The sequence below is a fragment of the Lynx canadensis genome, chromosome A1, assembly GCF_007474595.2.
Source record: "Lynx canadensis isolate LIC74 chromosome A1, mLynCan4.pri.v2, whole genome shotgun sequence".
Classification (NCBI taxonomy): domain Eukaryota; kingdom Metazoa; phylum Chordata; class Mammalia; order Carnivora; family Felidae; genus Lynx; species Lynx canadensis.
In genome coordinates, this window is record NC_044303.2 from 13,800,413 (window position 1) to 13,817,427 (window position 17,015).

At 32.7% G+C, this 17,015-nt stretch overlaps 1 protein-coding gene across 1 annotated transcript in view; it reads left to right on the top strand.

Annotated features, from left to right (window-relative positions):
- NBEA (neurobeachin) overlaps window positions 1-17,015 on the top strand; it is a 694,460-nt gene that overhangs the window by 137,070 nt on the left and 540,375 nt on the right. The window contains 5 exon segments of the mRNA XM_030309029.1: window positions 1,306-1,431; window positions 1,433-1,487; window positions 1,490-1,503; window positions 2,141-2,218; window positions 2,220-2,275. Of these exon segments, the coding sequence (XP_030164889.1) occupies window positions 1,306-1,431; window positions 1,433-1,487; window positions 1,490-1,503; window positions 2,141-2,218; window positions 2,220-2,275 (329 nt within the window).

Consider the following 17,015-nt stretch of genomic DNA (forward strand, 5'->3'; position numbering starts at 1 on the left):
GTTTAGAAGTACAAAATGGGCTGAATTTGACCTGACATGTTTGGTTTGCCCAGTGTTTTTAAATATTTGCATTAAATTACAAATTAGGTGATTTTATATTTATGTAAAAGTCCAGAGTTCATGTTCCTTTTGAAAAATATTGAGGAACTGGCAACATGGTACAATAATTGAGCTGAACATTGAGGAACACTTTTAGACAGGACATGTACTTCTGTAGTCTGAAGAAACCCCCACTTGACCTGCTTCATTTATGCCTGTGTCTGTTCACCTCCTACAAGAATGTGGGTTTGGAACGTTTGGTTTAATCTTACTGTAACAGTAACCAATCGAGCCACATTGGTTAAATGATATCTTTGACACCAAATAAGGGTCTAGAGATAATTAGTGGTAGAGCCTAGATTATAATATAGGTCACTTCACTTTTGATCCATTGATACTGGTACCGTCTATTCCAGATCTTAATTTTTCTAACATTCAGTTTTCATAGTTGTTAGGTTGAAAATAATAAAAATACTGATATCATGTAATTGTTGCAAAGGTGAAATATTACTTGTCATTGTTATTGTCAGGTTTGTATCTGTAGCGAAATTTTAACCATTTCTACCAATACTTTTTTTTATTACAGCTAGTACATCTTTATTATTTCTGTATTCTGTATATAAAGTGGTGACACTTTATATATGCACAGTGTTTTTAAATATTTGCATTAAATTACAAATTTGCAAATAAAATACAAATTAAAATTCATATATATATATATATATATGAACTTCTGGGTTTAACATGACTTTCTGATGCTTTTGTAGACTGGTATTGTTATTCAATATGTTGCTATACTTAAGAGCTAAATATTTCTACACATAAATATTCTTCATAGTCTTAAATGATACTCATTTTTCTATATGAGTAATTGATGTCCCAGGTACTGTATACTCATGTAAATACTTGTGAATGTGTTAACAAGAAACATTAAATTTATGTCATGAAGTATTAAATCAAACTCCCTTGATATTTAATAACATCTGAATGTACATTTTTTTCTAATAAAATTATTTTGTAGATAATCAAAAAAAACAATAAAATGAGAATATGAAGATCTGAGTGTGTTTATTAGCATACTGAGTACAATTTAACTTCTAGAACTGAAGTGAGCTAACAAAATAATATAATACCATTGACTAATACCTGACACATGGAAGGGTCAAAACAAATTCTTTATTATCTTAAATTACTTCTGTGCTTTAAGACTTAGAGTTTTATTATGTTACATTTAAAAAGAGAATTTAATTTAGTTTTATTTTTCAGAGTACCTTCAAATTTAAATCTGAGAGTGACATTCATTTGGCAGAACATCATAAACAGGTTCTGTATGATGGGAAACTTGCAAGTAGCATTGCATTTACATATAATGCTAAGGCCACTGATGCGCAGACTATGCCTGGAATCATCACCAAAGGAAAATGCATCAATTTTTGTGCATTCCCCACATGCCTAATGCTCCAGGTAGGTGAATAGTAGCTTAGTTTCCATATTTTCATTGAGTATTAACAGTATCTATTTTACGTATTAAATATTACCAACCTATAGGTCTACAGTTGGTATTTTTTTTTCATCTTCTAGTTCTTTGCATGACATTTTTTACCTTCTACCTTATTTTTTTATTTTAATTTTTTGGCAATATACTTTACCTTGGACTAGTCAGTCTCCTTAGTAGGGAATCTGTCATTTCTGTTATCTTATCTGTTATGTATCCTTTGGGAAAAAAAAATCCTTTGATTAGCTGAACAGATAGCTGTTAGACACAAAATATACATTGCTTTAAAGATGTACTACTATAACTCCCCACATAAAAAATTACTTGAATGTCTTTAAATCTTCTGATGGTATTTCTTATTCTAAATTATTTTTCCATTTATAGCTTCATATTTCAGTATAAAAATCTCAACATAAGTTTCAGATTTAAAGTGGTTGGCAAAGATATTTCAAGTTTCTATTTTATATGTGTATCAAAAATTATATAACTGAGGGCTTTAAAAATGTCAATATTTTTGAAATTCTTTTTACGAAGTTATTTGGAACAAGGAAATAATGATAACTTATGCCTCAGAAATTTAATACACATTTTTGTTTTTGAACATAGGATGTGAAAGCTATAGTAACACATTCAATTCATAGTGCAATTCATTCAATTGAGGGATTCCAAGTGCTTTTTCCACTTTTTTGCCCAACTGGACAATCGTCAGCTCAATGACAGTCAAGTGGAAACAACTGTCTGGTAAGTTTTCTTTGAATGTGTAATTTGTACACACTTAGATAATGCCTGACATCCTTGGTGCTGTCTAAATGTGTTGTAAAATTTGGTTTTTATCCCTGACATGCTAATAAAAGCTCCTTTAGGACTAAGGCAGATACAAATTTATACATTATTAAGACTTGACACAATCATAAAGGAGTGACTTCCTTGATAATAAATGAAAACATCTTACTAGATGTAGCATAGTGATTATAATACAAGTTGAGGAAAAATGGTAGTCCCAACCTTATCCTTTGGAAATGCTTATGGTTTGCATCATCCATGAAATCCTGTCGGCTTTAAAAAATTACTAGGGTAAAGTTTATTCTGAAGAATACTATTTGATAACAGTTATATAACTTACATGTTAGTATTATTTTGTAATGATATTATCAAAAGACCAGCATAATATTAAAAGATATTAGCTTTCCTTTAAATACAGTTCCTGTATGAGAACCCAGATATACCCAAGGTATATCTGTGTTTATATAATTCAGTTATTTTCTGATTAGGTTGATTTTATGTGTAATTTTTGTAGTTTCCTTCCTTTTATTAAACATAACCTCATGCATAAAATTTTATATTGTTTATATTAATTTGATATCTTAGAATCATTTATGTAAGTAGTTAATGTGAGTTTTAAGAATGATTTTACTGTGTACATTGCTATGTTGGAGAATTTAAAGAGAAAATGTATAGGTAAACATTCATTTTTACTCCAAAAGCAATAATAGGAATGCTTCCTAGTATGTACACATATGTATGGAAAGTCTTCCAATTTTGAATTGTTGGAAAACCTAGTGAATGAAGCAAACAAAGGTGGGAAAAATTTCAAGTCCGTTGAAGTGTAACATGATTTCTCATATTTATTATCTAAATAAGTTATTAACAAAATTCTATTTTATATTGCTAAAATATTATCCCTGTACGAGGACCATCTTTATGTAAAGTATAAATATGAATATAAATGTGACCTGTACATTTACAACACTGAGCTCCAGGGTCATGCTTTCTTTATATCAGTGTAAAGGTTGAAGTCTTGAAGTTAAAAGGAATCTCGAAATCATACCCTGCTGTGATACTACTTTGCTACAAGATCTTAAGTAATTTCATTGGGCGGCATATCAGCCTAGTGGAAAAATAAAACTTTTAATTTCCATCCTGGATCTAAATTCAAAATGTTTTGCTCTTTATCATCCAAGTGAACCAGTATACATTGTAATCAGTAATTAAAAACTTAGTGCTATGAGAAGAAATTGGCAGAGGAAGTAGCCAGTAGAAAATTCCCGTGTGTAATTTAAATATTCCTTATGAATTAATATTGTCCATAGTTATTCTAACCTGAAATGGAATTTGTTGCTTTGCGAATAAATCAGAAAGATTATGGAGTTTGAAATGTTATAACTAAAACAAACTATCACAGTAATTTATGTCTACATGAATAGCTATTATAAAATCTTAGTGCTAAGATCATATTTAACAGGTTATCTGGTCCATTCATCCAAGGCACATGGTTATTTTTCATTGCCTGTCTTCAAAACTCATTTTGATATTTACACTATATTTTGGTATCTTAAACTGTATTTATTTCATCATGGAGATAGAAGACAGTGTAAACAGTCAGTATTCTGATTTTCATTTTTATTTGTTTTTAGTTCTTTTATGTCACTCATCTTAACTTTTCTCTGTAATAAATAACTTCAACTTTTGCAATGATATATATGTTCTTCTTAGTTTAAATCCAACAGAAAACATATAATAAGAAAAGTATCACTATCCTTTTTAGTAATCATACATACCCAATTCCAAGCTACCCTGCAGTTAATTCAGTTATGTGCTATTTGAATTCTTATCTAATTCTTTTACATTATTGTGTCCAAGCCCTTGATGTTTGAGGTTGGCTCTTTGTGGACAACTGTATCTATCAGCAGTATAGTCTTTTGTTATTTAAAATTTTGAAAGGGGGGGGCATTATAGATAAGTGTGCACATCAGTGATATAGTCTTTCAGTGATATAGTCTTCCTAACATTTAAAATGTTAAAGTTGTTAAATGGGACTTCTCCCTCTACTTGAAGAACATAGATTCTTAGCTGTAGGACAAGGGTTGGTTAGAATTTCTTGTTTCCTGGCTATATCCTAAACTCATATAGATGAATGAGACCTTGAAATAGGGTATACCATCTTATTTTTAGTTATTATTGAATTATTCTAAATCAATGAGAATCTATTTAAAGTTTTTAAATTCCAGAGAAAATTAGATACACTCTTTTCTGAAAATCTGTTTGCATAATAAGCATATGCCAACAATTGTAATATTATCTAATTCTTAATTACTTTATGGAACAATTGAGCTAAGCTATAAAGTTAGTTACTTCTCTGTCTTCTGTGTTTCAAGCTGAAGTATTTAGTTTCCAGGTACTTTCGTCTACTTAGCAGTCCATTTTTATGAAACTTTGTATTGTTTCTGCACTGTTGGCACTGTTACACTGTCCTTACAAATCTTGATGAGTTTTATTCTATATAAGAGGCTTGTATTAAAATGATTATTGACATAATTATCTTATTTTTGGAGCCTTTAAAGGTAGGCTTTGTGAGATTTTTGTGGCTTTGTTTTATCATGAAAGCTATGTGTTATAGTTGTTATATGTGTGGACTTTAAAGTCAGACAGACGTCGGTTCAAATGCTGAGTTTACTGTATTATTAGTACACCTTTGTTAACAATTTTGTGCTTCAGCTTCCACCGTTATAAATGTAGTAATAATAGCTCATTGGATTCTTTAGATTAAATGTGATAAAATATATAGATCGATGTAGTAACAGTACATGCTGGGTTTTGTTATCCTGATGACATTGGGCTAGGCGATCTGTAAGATTATCTCTAATACTACAGTTTTATATTTAAAAAATGATATATTATTAATCTTGGAAGTTGGTTGTCATAATACAGGCTGTATTACTTTGTATTTGAACTTCTTTCTACCAGTGATATAGTATTTACAATAGAGAATTACTGAGTAATGAAGTAGGACTTATATTTGAACTTTAGTTGTAGTGATGAAAACTGGTTTTGAACTATCCATTTTCTAGATATAGTGGCTTAAATAGAGGATGTGTTACTCAAGTTTTGAAGCCAAACACCAAGTCAAAGAAAGCCTGGAAGGGTTTAAGATGAGTTTTCTTTAACTATTTTGGATTTTGTATAGCTACCCCTTTAGTATTTAAATCTCCAGGAATAACACTTCCTATCGCCTTCCTCTTTTAACATGTAATTTTAGCTTTTATTATGGCACAAAAAAATTAACCAACAAAATGAATAGATAATATTCAATAGATAATAATTCAATAATATTGTTGAATTGAGTTAAATAGCTTTTGGCACCACAAACAGTATATTTGATGTTACCTGTTTTTGAATAAGTAAATTAGGCCAATATGTAATTACCATTGTGATTTCCATTCTATTCATAATGATTCTCAAGCACTGTGATCACCTTGATTATTCTGTCAAGTGATCAAAGCTATTTGGATGTTTTTGTCATTTTCTCAGCAACTAATACTATTTTGCATTGGATACGTCAATCTTAGTCCAGTGAATATTGAAAGCAATGACTAAACAAATTGCCTTCCATTAGACATTTAATAGTTGATAACATAAAGAATAAATAAATGATTAACAAATTATTTCAAGAAAGTATAACTCCAATCTTGAAGTAATCATATTTTTTTAATTTTATATCTAAGAATGACTCAATACATTAGAAATTTCATTTTCTTTGACTTGGATGATCAGATACATTGACTGTACATGACATCTTTCCTCATTTTGGCTCAGCCTCCTTTTTTCAAGAACGGATATTATTAAATTCTGTAGGTGATATAAAACAAATCTTCCTTATTGTGTGTCGTGGGAAGAATTTGCTTTGGAAAAATGTTTTCTAGTGCAAGGTATAAATAGACTTTTGTATATCAAGCAATTAAAAATACACTAAGGAAGAATTCTCATTAGAGACAGTGTGATGCAATAAGCAGGACTTCTTTGGTGTCAGACAGATTAAGACTCACACCAGTGTTGTGTTATGTACTTTCTGATTTTAGGTGACGGGTTGTTTCAAGGATGTGTAGTACTAGTTGTACATGGCAAGTACTGAGTACTTAACTATGTGCCAGCCTCTGTAACTGTGTTATCTCATGTACTACTTTTCTGCTGATGAGGGAGAGAAAAACCGAGTAACTTCCTCAAGGCACTAGATTTAAGTGGCGATTAGAACCAGGATCCGAATCCTGAAAGCCTGATTCCAGAGCCCTCCCTCTAAACCAATGTGGGCAACTCTGAGAATCACTTTTGCCAGCTGTGGTATGATTTTCATAATGCCAACTTTATCTGAGTATAAATGAACTAAACTAAGATAGCACGTGTTAAATATCTACCATATTATCTGGTACATATAGGGCATTGAATGTGTTTTCTCTCTTTCCTCAGTAAATATTAGATCACTATTGATGTGATATAATTTTGTATTACTAAATTTTATTTTAATGCGATTTTAATTCTGAACAATTTTATAAGCTAAATTCAATTTCAAGTGATAGTTTCAATGAATTCTTTTAAGTATATAATATTTTTTTCTGAGAAAAGTGTTCTTTTGATTTAGTTATGATATAAGCTGTTTGGTAGACTGCTTGGTGGAATATAAGATATAAAAAGATTTAGAGAATCCCATAAGGCATTTATGTCTGTGACCTATCATTAAGAATCTTCCTTATAATGTGAATGCTAAGAACTCATCAATTTGTTTAGTGAATTTAAATGAAGTTTTTTTCTTAAAATGTATCTTGCTCATCAGTTCTTCCAATGATTATCTTGAATTTATAGTCCCTTTAATAATTAAGAATTTCCCTTAATTAAAAATTTCATTGTAAATTCCTGACTAGCACTGTTGTCATATGTAAACAACAAGTTGCCTGGAAATTGCAGTATTTCAGTCACTTACTTAGCTCAACAGATTTTTCCTTAGACTTTGAAGTGACATAAAAGACCTTTTTCCAATCACACTTTCTGATTGTAAGTTGAGGGAAAGTTACCTACTATACAATGTCAAAATTCTTTTAAATACTTTTAACCCAGCTGACAATAAATGAAAAGGGATTGGTGTTAGGTAGGCAAAATAAGTGAGACATCTGTTTATAATGATTATCTCTCTTGTGAAGGTTATTGTACATAGGTATGGAATATAGTATTTTGGTTTCCACGAGTACTTAGATATTTTAAAATACATACCTACCAATTATATTCCCTTTATATTTTTTTGGGAAGAATGTATGTCTGTCACAGTTAGCATATATATATATATATATATATATATATATATATATGCTAGTTGCCTTATTTTAGTTTACTAAATTATTAATGAAAAACTCTTTGAAGTAAAATAGACACAAAGTGTATTTGGGTCAGTATTACTACTATTAGAGGAGAAAAAAGCAGATAATTATTTAGTGAGATTTAGCTAAATAAAATGGAATTTATATTGCATTTACTGTGAAAATTAATTTTTAAGGAGTAAAAATAAAATACATTAAGTATTCTGCCTAAAACATAGGGAAATTATAATTTAATGTTCAAATAGCCTCCTTTTGTCAGAACAAGTCCTTTTTACTCTGTGGAGTCTTTACAGGAGATATCTAATAATAAACTTCCAGTACATGTAGCAATTTAATAAATTTGTCAGCTGTCAACAACAAAGGATATTTTGTTTTACTCTTGATTTATGATTTATGATTCATTGACTTTTCACATAAGCTGGTGTCTTAGTAGTCCATTTTAAAGTGTTTTTTACAATAAGTGATTACTTTTTCACAATAATTCTTTCATGAAAAGTTTCTTTTAAATCTAGTGAAATCCATTTTTAATGCTATGTTACTTGTGCTATTTCAGTGTATAGCACATAATTTGCTCTGGAAAAGGCAAGGCTTTTGCTGTATCTTTGACCCCCCCAAAAAAGGATAGTTGTTTTGTCAAAGCGATAACTACAAATTATTTGTTGCAGAAATTTTGACAACATGAGCACATCTTCAGTGAATTATTGCGTTAATTTTCCTTTAGTTTGTATATCCACATCCATTCTCCTTGATATTTCAGTCTTGTAACAATTTTTGTTATTTTTCACATGAAATAGAATTTATTTCCTTTAAACTTTCCTTTTACATTCTTTTTGAAAGTAAGAAAAATTGCTTCATTCATTTTGATTGTATGGAATCATAGAATCTAAAACTAAAATAGAATTATTTGCTTTTATAAAAACTAATTGCCATATGCTAGGCTGTCACCTTCAGAAGCCCCAAGTTCTTTTTTTTTCTCTTCTCTCTTCTTTCTTCTTTCTTCTTCTTTTTCTTCTTTCTTTCTTCTGAGTTCTTCTTTCTCTCTTTCTTCTTTCTTTCTTTCTGTCTTCTTTCTTCTTTATCTTTCTTTCCTTCTTTCTTGTTCTTTCTTTTCTTCTTAAATGTTTATTTATTTGAAAGAGGAGCTCTCGCATGAGCTGGGGAGGGGCGGTGAGAGAGGGAGAGAGAGGATCTCTGCACTGTCAGTGCAGAACCCGATACAGGCTCAGTCTCATGAACCATGAGATCATGACTTAAGCCGAAATCAAGAAGTTGGACCGTTAACTCACTGAGCCACCCAGGTGCCCCAGAAGCCCCTATTTTCTAATGAAAGTGGGTATAATACTAAGGTTCTTCCCAATGTTGAGGCTCGTTTCCCTTGCTCTTCCCTGGATGAGATGACCATTATGTCATATTTAAGAAAAGAATTAATCTGTAAGAAAAGAATCTTTTCTTCTGAATTGAATCTTTAAGAATTAATAAGTCATCATCAGGAGGTTCTAGTCAACTTAGTATTGTAATTTTATTTACTTTTATGTTATTTTGTTTCTGGGTCCCTGATCTTATTACCTAGGCTGATAACTCCCAAAGCTTTTTTTCTAGCTATCTTCTGTTTAGGCTCATATACCCAAACTCTGTAGAAGGTATCTCAAACTTAACATGCCCTAAATAAAAACTACAAATCTTCTTCTTTGCACAATTTTTATTACTTTTGAAATTCTTTTTATTTAGAAATTTTAAAATTATTTTAATTTTTTAAAGACTTTCCATTTTTAGGAGAAGTTTTAGGTTTACAATAAATCAAGAAGATACAGAGATTTCCCGTATACTCCCTTTCCCCCACATAAGATACCTCCCCCTTAATCAACATCACTCATCAGAATGACACATGTTTTACCAAGGATGACACTAAATTGTTTCAATGTAATGACCCAAAGTCTGCAGTTTATCTTAGGATTCCTCTTGGTGTTATACGTTATGGGCTTAGGGAAAAATGTGATAACAGTGTATCCATATTAAGAATACCATACCAAGTACTTTCACTTCCCTGAAAATTCTTTGTGCTCCACTTACTCATCCTCTTCCTTCTCATACCCACCCCTTGGAAACCACTGGACTTTTCATCATCTTCATATTTTTGTGTTTTCCACAGTGTCGTAGTTGAAATCATACAGTATGCAACCTTTTCAGATTGTCTTTTTTCACTTGGTAATATACAATGAGGATCCCTTCATGTCTTTTCATGGCTTGATAGTTCATTTCTTTTTAGCTCTGAATGTATATATTCCTTTGTCTGTATATACCAGAGCTTATGAACCCATTCACCTACTGAAGGACATCCTGGTTGTTTCCAAATTTTGACAATTACGAGTGAAGCTGCTGTAAACCTTGTGCAGGTTTTTGTATGGATATAACTTTTCACCTTCTTTGGGTAGATACCAAGGAGCATGGTTGCCGGTTCATATGATGAAAGTATGTTTATTTCTGTAAGAAACCTCTAAATTGTCTTCCAAAGTGGGCATGCCATTTTTTTGCATTCCACCAGAAATGCATGAGACTTCCTGCTGCTCCATAGCCTCACTGGCACTTGGTGTCGGTGGTCTGGAACTTGGCTATTTTAGTAGGTATGTAGTGGTGCTTCATGCTGGTTTCCTTTTGCACTTACCTGATGACACGATACGGGGCATCTTTCATAGCTTCATTTTTCATCGATATCTGCTTCATTGAGGTGTCTGTTAAGGTCTTTGGTTCATATTTTAATCAGGTTGTTTTCTTCAGTTTTTTTTAAAGATTTATTTACTTTTTAGAGAGAGAGTGAGAGGAGAGAGAGGGAGAGAGAGAGAGAGAGAGAGAGAGAGAGAGAGAAAGTGAAAGTAGAGGAGGTACAGAGAGAGAGGAAAGGGTGAGAGGAGAGACTACCAGCAGGCTCTGCACCATCATGCAGAACCCAATGCGAGGCTCAAACCCACAAACCGTGAAAGCATGACCTGAGCTGAAGCCAAATGCTCACCGACGGAGCCCCCAAGCACCCTCTTACAAGTTCAGTTTTAAGAGTCCTTTTATTCTTTGGATAACAGGTTTTTGGGGGTTTTTTTTGTTTGTTTTTTTGTTTGTTTGTTTGTTTGTTTGTTTTTATCAGGTGTATCTTTGCAGATATTTTCTCCCGGTCTGTGGCTTGTCTTTTAATTCCCTTGCTATTATCTTCTAGGAGAATATTTTAATTTTAATGAAGTCAAAGTTATCAATTATTTCTTAATGGATTTCTCTTTGGTATTATATCTAAAAAGTCATCACTATACTCAAGGTCATCCATGTTTTTTCTTATGTTATCTTCTAGGAGTTTTTTGGTTTTGCATTTTACATTTAGGTCTGTGACCCATTTTGAGTAAATTTTTGTGAAAGGTGTAAGGTGTATTTCTAGATGGGTAGTTGGTCAGTTTTTCCAGCACAATTTGTTGAAGATACTGTTCTTTGCTCCATTGTATTACCTCTGTTCACTTGTCAAAGATCAGTTGACTACATTTGTTTGTGTCCATTTATGGGATCTCTATTCTGTTTCATTGATCTGTTTTCTATTCTGTCCCCAATACCACACTGTCTTGATTACTATAGTTTTATAGTAAGTCTTGAAGTTAGTAGTGTCAGCACTCTAACTGTGTTCTTTAATACTTTGTTGACTATTTTTTGCCTCTCTGTATAAACTTTAGAATACATTGTCAATACCCATAAAATAGTTTACTGGATTTTTGACTAGTATTCCACTGAACCTATAGATCCGTTTGGGAAGAACAGACATGTTGACAGTATTTCTTCCTCCTATTCATGTACATGGAATATCTCTCCATTTATTTAGTTCATTTTTATTTCAATTTGGAGAGTTTAATTTTTATTATATAGATCTTATTTATATACTGTTAGATTTAGATACATAAGTATTTGATTTCCTGGGGGGTGCTAATGTAAATGGTACTAAAATTTTAATTTCAGATTCCACTTATTCATTGTTGGTTTGTAGGAAAACAATTTGACTTTTTTATATTAACCTTGTATCCTGCAAGCTTGCTTTAATTGCTATTAGTTCCAAGAGTTTTTTGTGGATTTTTTTTCAGATTTTCTACACAATCATGCCACCTGCAAACAAAGACACTTTAATGTCTCCCTTCCCAATTTGTATGTATGATGTGGAAAGAAGTGGTGAGATGGGACATTTTGCCTTGTGTCTCATCTTAGTGGGGAAAGCTTTAGTTTTCATCTTTAAGTATGATGTTAGCTGTAGGGTTTTTTTTTTTTTAATGTTTGTTTATTTTTGAGAAGAGACAGAATGTGAGCAGGGGAGGGGCAGAGAGAGAGGGAGACACAGAATCCAAAGCAGGAGCCAGGCCCTGAGCTGTCAGCACCCAGCCCGATGCAGGGATCGAACTCACAAACCGCAAGATCATGACCTGAAGTTGGACACTTAACCAACTCCCACCTAGGCGCCCCTTAGTTGTAGGTTTTTTATAGATAATCTTTATCAAGTTGAGAAAGTTCCTAGTTTACTGAGAGTTTTTATCATGAATCGTTGTTGAATTATGACAGATGCTTCTTCCGCATCTTTTGATATGAGCATGTCATTTTTCTTTTTTAGCCTATTGATGTGACGGATTATATTTGATTTTTGAATCTTGACTAGCCTTGCGTACTTTGGATAAATCCCACTTGGTTGTGGTGTTGTGTAATTCTTTTTGTACTTTTTTGGATATAATTTGCTAATATCTGATTGAGGATTTTTTGCATATATGTTCATGGGAGACATTGGTCTGTAGTTTTCTTAAATATCTTTGTCTGGTTTTGTATTAGAGTGATGCTTAGGAAGTAGTTCCTCTGTTTCAACTCTCTGAAAGACATTCTAGACAATTGGTATAATTTCTTCCCATTTAGAGTGTTTGGTAGAATTTACTCTAGTGATCCCATTTGAGCCTGGTGCTTTCTGTTTTAGAAAATTAATCGTTGAGTCAGTTTCTTTAATAGATACAAGTGTGTTCAGAATGTTTATTCCTTTCTGTGTGAGATTTGACAGCTTGTGCCTTTCAAGTAGCTGGTCTTTTTTCATTAGGTTATCAAATCTATGGGCATAGAATTGTTCCTAGTATTCCTTTTTATTCTTTTAATTTCCATAGGATCTGTAGTTACATCCCTTCTTTCATTTCTGACATTAGTATTATTTTCTGTCCTGTCACTTTTTTTTATTAGACTGGCTAGAGGTTTTTCAATTTCATTGATGTTTTCAAAGAACTAGCTTTTTGTTCCATTGATTTTCTCTTTTGATTTCCTCTTTTCAGTTGCTTTCATTTGTACTCTAATAATAATTCTTCTTCCTCCTCCTCTTCCTCCTCCTCCTCCTCCTCCTCTTCCTCCTCCTCTCTCCTTCTCCTCCTTCCCCTCTCCCCCCTCCTCTTTATCTTTCTTCTGCTGCTGCTGCTGCTGCTTCTTCTTCTTCTTCTTCTTCTTCTTCTTCTTCTGTGCTTACTTTGGATTTAGTTTACTCTCATTTTTCTAGTTTCTTAAGGTGGAAATGTAGATTATTATTTTAGATCTTTCTTCTTTTCTATAGGTGCATAATAGAGGATTCAGCACATAATTCCAGTGTGTAGAGAGGTGGTTCCCTCTACCACTGCCACTCCGAACAATTCTCTGTAACACTAGCTGATTGTCCTACAATTTAATTCAATTCTAACACTGTCTACTTGGAGGTAGTGTCCGATGGCACACATTAATGGCCCTGTCGTAGAAGACTGCTGCTCTGAATTCAGATACCAGTCACAAGCCCAGATTATCTCCTGTGCTTCTGACCAACTGACTATACGTTGAGCGTTCAACCAACCCCCTCCTTGGACTTATGGTGCCAATCAGAAGTCTGGGTTGTTACCTGGATTTCTGATAGATTATCAATCAGAGGTTCCTACTATCACCTCCTTTGGTTTAATTAATTTGCTAGAGTGTCTCACAGAGCTCAGGGAAACATTTTGCTTACTGGATTGCTGGTTTATTATAAGAAGATATGATAAAAGATACAGATGAACATTTAGATGAACATTTAAATGGAAGAAATGCATGAGGGCAACATATAGGGAAAGGGGCACAGAGCTACCATGCCCTCTTCAGGCATTCCACTGTCTCAGCATCCCCAGATGTTCACAGACCAGCTCTTCAAATCCTGCGCTTTTGGGATTTTGGTTGATTGAATCAATGGCCATTGGTGGTTGAACTCAGTCTCCAGTATCTCTGTTGTCCCTGGAAGACAGGGTTAGGGAGGTGGGACTAAAATTTCCAACCTTCTCATCACGTGATTGGCTTCCCTGGCAACTAGTTCCCATCTTTGGGTGAGTACCCGAAGTAATCTCATTACCATGACAAAAGACATTTTCTCACTCTCATCACTTAGGAAATTTCAGGGATTTTAGGAGCTCTGTGCCAGAAACAAGGATGAAGACCAAATAAATATGTTGTTATTATAGATCACAATATCACAGCATTCAGTGCTGTAAATTTCATTGTAAGCATGGCTTTCATTTCATTCCACAAATTTTGCTATGTTGTGTTTTCATTTTAATTTCATTCAGAATATTTTTAGTATCTCTTGAGATTCTTCAGTCCGTGTTATTTGAAAGTGTGCTTTTAATCTCCACGTGCTATGTTCTTTTATTGATTTCTAATTATTAATTCTATTGTGATCTGAGAGAAGACATGTATGATTTTTATTCACTTAAAATTCGTAAGATGTGATTTATGGCTCCAGTTGTGGTCTGTCTTTTTGAATGTCCCATGTAAGCTTGAAAGAAATGTGTATTCGGTTGTTGTTGGATGAAGTTGTGTATAGATACCAGTCTTCTCCAGTTACTTGTTGGTGTTGTTGAGTTCAACTGTGTCCTAACTGATTTTCTGCATGCTGCATTTGTCTGTCTGTGAGAGAGGGAAGGATGTTGAAGTCTCCAGGTGTAATAGCGGGTTCATCTGTTCTCCTTGCAGTTACAGTGGTATTTGCCTCACGTAGTTTGATGTTCTGTTGCTAGGTGTATACACTTTAAGAAATGTTATGTCTTCCTGAAAAACTGACCCCTTTATCATTATACAATACCTTCTTAATTAATCTCTGATATTTTCCCTTGCTTTGAGGACTGCCCTGTCTGAAATTAATGTAGGTACTTTCTACTTTGTTTTGATCGTTGTAGCTTGGTGTATTTTTTTCTATCCATTTGCTTTTAATCTGTGTCTTTTTATTAAACTGGGTTTCTTGTAGACAGCATTATAGGTGGGTTGTGTTTTTCATTTCATTCTGACAGCTTCTGTCTTTTAATTGGTGCGTTTAGACATTTACATTCAAATTGATTATTGATATGATTGGATTAATATCCATGATATTTGTTCCTGTTTTAGATTTGTTGTTTTGTTCTTTGTTACAGTTTTTGTCTTCTAGTCTTTTTCTGCCTTTTGAGATTTTATTTTATTTTATTTTATTTTTTTTTGATCTCAAGATATTTTATTTTAAAACATTGTTATTATAAAAGTGATACAAGAAAAACAGAAGACAAAAGTCATCCATTATTGCTCTGTGACCCTACTGTAAGAGATTTTAATTAAGCATTTTGTATAATTCCATTTTCTCTCCTTTCTTAGATATCAGTTTTTTGTTATATTTTAACCTTTTTTAATGGTTGCCATAGAGTTTGCAACTAATTTAAGTCTACTATCATATAACACTTTACCACTTCATGGGTGGTGTGTGTACTTCATAACAACAAAATAATCATCATTCCTTCTTATCCCTAGTATCATTGCTGTCATTAACTTCATATGTCATTGATTTCATATAGAAACATATATAAGCTTATATACATATTCATACATAATGAATATACATAAGCATACATAATGAAATACAATGTTGGTATTATTATTTTGAACAAACTGTTATGTATTAGATCAGTTTAGAATACAAAATTCAAACTTTTTTTTACCTTTATTCCTCTTTAGTGCTCTTGCTTTCTTTACATAGATTCAGGTTTCTGACCTATATTATTTTCCTTCTTTCTAAAGAATTTTTGTTAACATTTTTTGCAAGACAGTAGACTAGCAACAGATTTCCTCAGTTTTTGTTTGTATGAGATAGTCTTTATTTCTCCTTCACTTTTGAAGGATAATTTTTCAGGTTAGAGGACGTGAGGTTGCTGTTTTGTTTTTTTGTTTTTTCTTTTTCCTCTTACCACTTTAAATGTTTACTGTATTCTCTTCTTGCTGGCATGGTTTCTGAAGAGAAGTCAGATGTAATTCTTACCTAATTTTGACTATTGGTATTGTGTTTTTCCCACTGGCTTCTTTTAGGATTTTTTTGTGATGTTTGATTTTCTGTAAATTGAAAATGATATGCCTAGATATAGGTTATTTTAGCATTTATCTTACTTGGTGTTCTCTGAGCTTTCTGGATCTATGTCCGACACAAATTTGGGGAAAATTCTCAGTCATTGTTTTTTTAAATATTTCTTCTGTTCCTTTGTAGCTTTCTTCTCCTGGTATTCCCATAGTGGATATGTTACACATTTTCTACTTGTCCACAGTCCTTGGTATTCTTCTTCTTTTTTTCAGTTTTTGTTCCCTTTGGTTTGGGGTTTTTGAAGACTCGATTGATATATACTCTAGTTTACAGATTCTTTCCTCAGCTGTATTCAGTCTACTAATATTCCCATCAAACATGGTCTTCATTTCTTTTACAGTAGTTTTTATTGCTACATTTCTTTTTGGTTCTTTCTTAGGAATTCCATCTCTTTGCTTATGTTGCCCATTTGTTCTTCTGTGATGTCTCTTTCATCCATTAGAGCCCTTATCATAAGGGGTTAGCATAATTTTTTCTTGATGGTCAGACACTGTGTATTTGGTAAAAGGAACTTCTGTAAATAGGCCTTTAGTAATGTGGAGGTGAGGCGTGGAGCAGAGAAAGTGTCCTTAGTCTTATGATTAGGTGTTACTCTTTTAGTCAGCCTTTGCCTCTGGACTGTGAATTTCACGTGTTTCTCAGGTTTTTTTGTTTTTTTGTTTTTTTGTTGTTTTTTTTTTTTTTCAATGCCTTTAGGTGGGAGGAGATGACTAGAGTTGACTGTAGTTGGATGTTTCCCTTCTCTAGGTCACTTAGGCTCTTAACTCAGCAGGTTAGGATTGGTTAACTGGTTTCTCCAAGTACAGGCCTTGTTGAGAAAAGATTGCTGTCGTGTATTTCAAGTTCATTTTCCTTTGCCTTGCTGGAAGCCTAGAAGGATTTTTCTCTGCTATTTATTGTGAAAACCTGGTTTATTTCCTGGAAATAAATC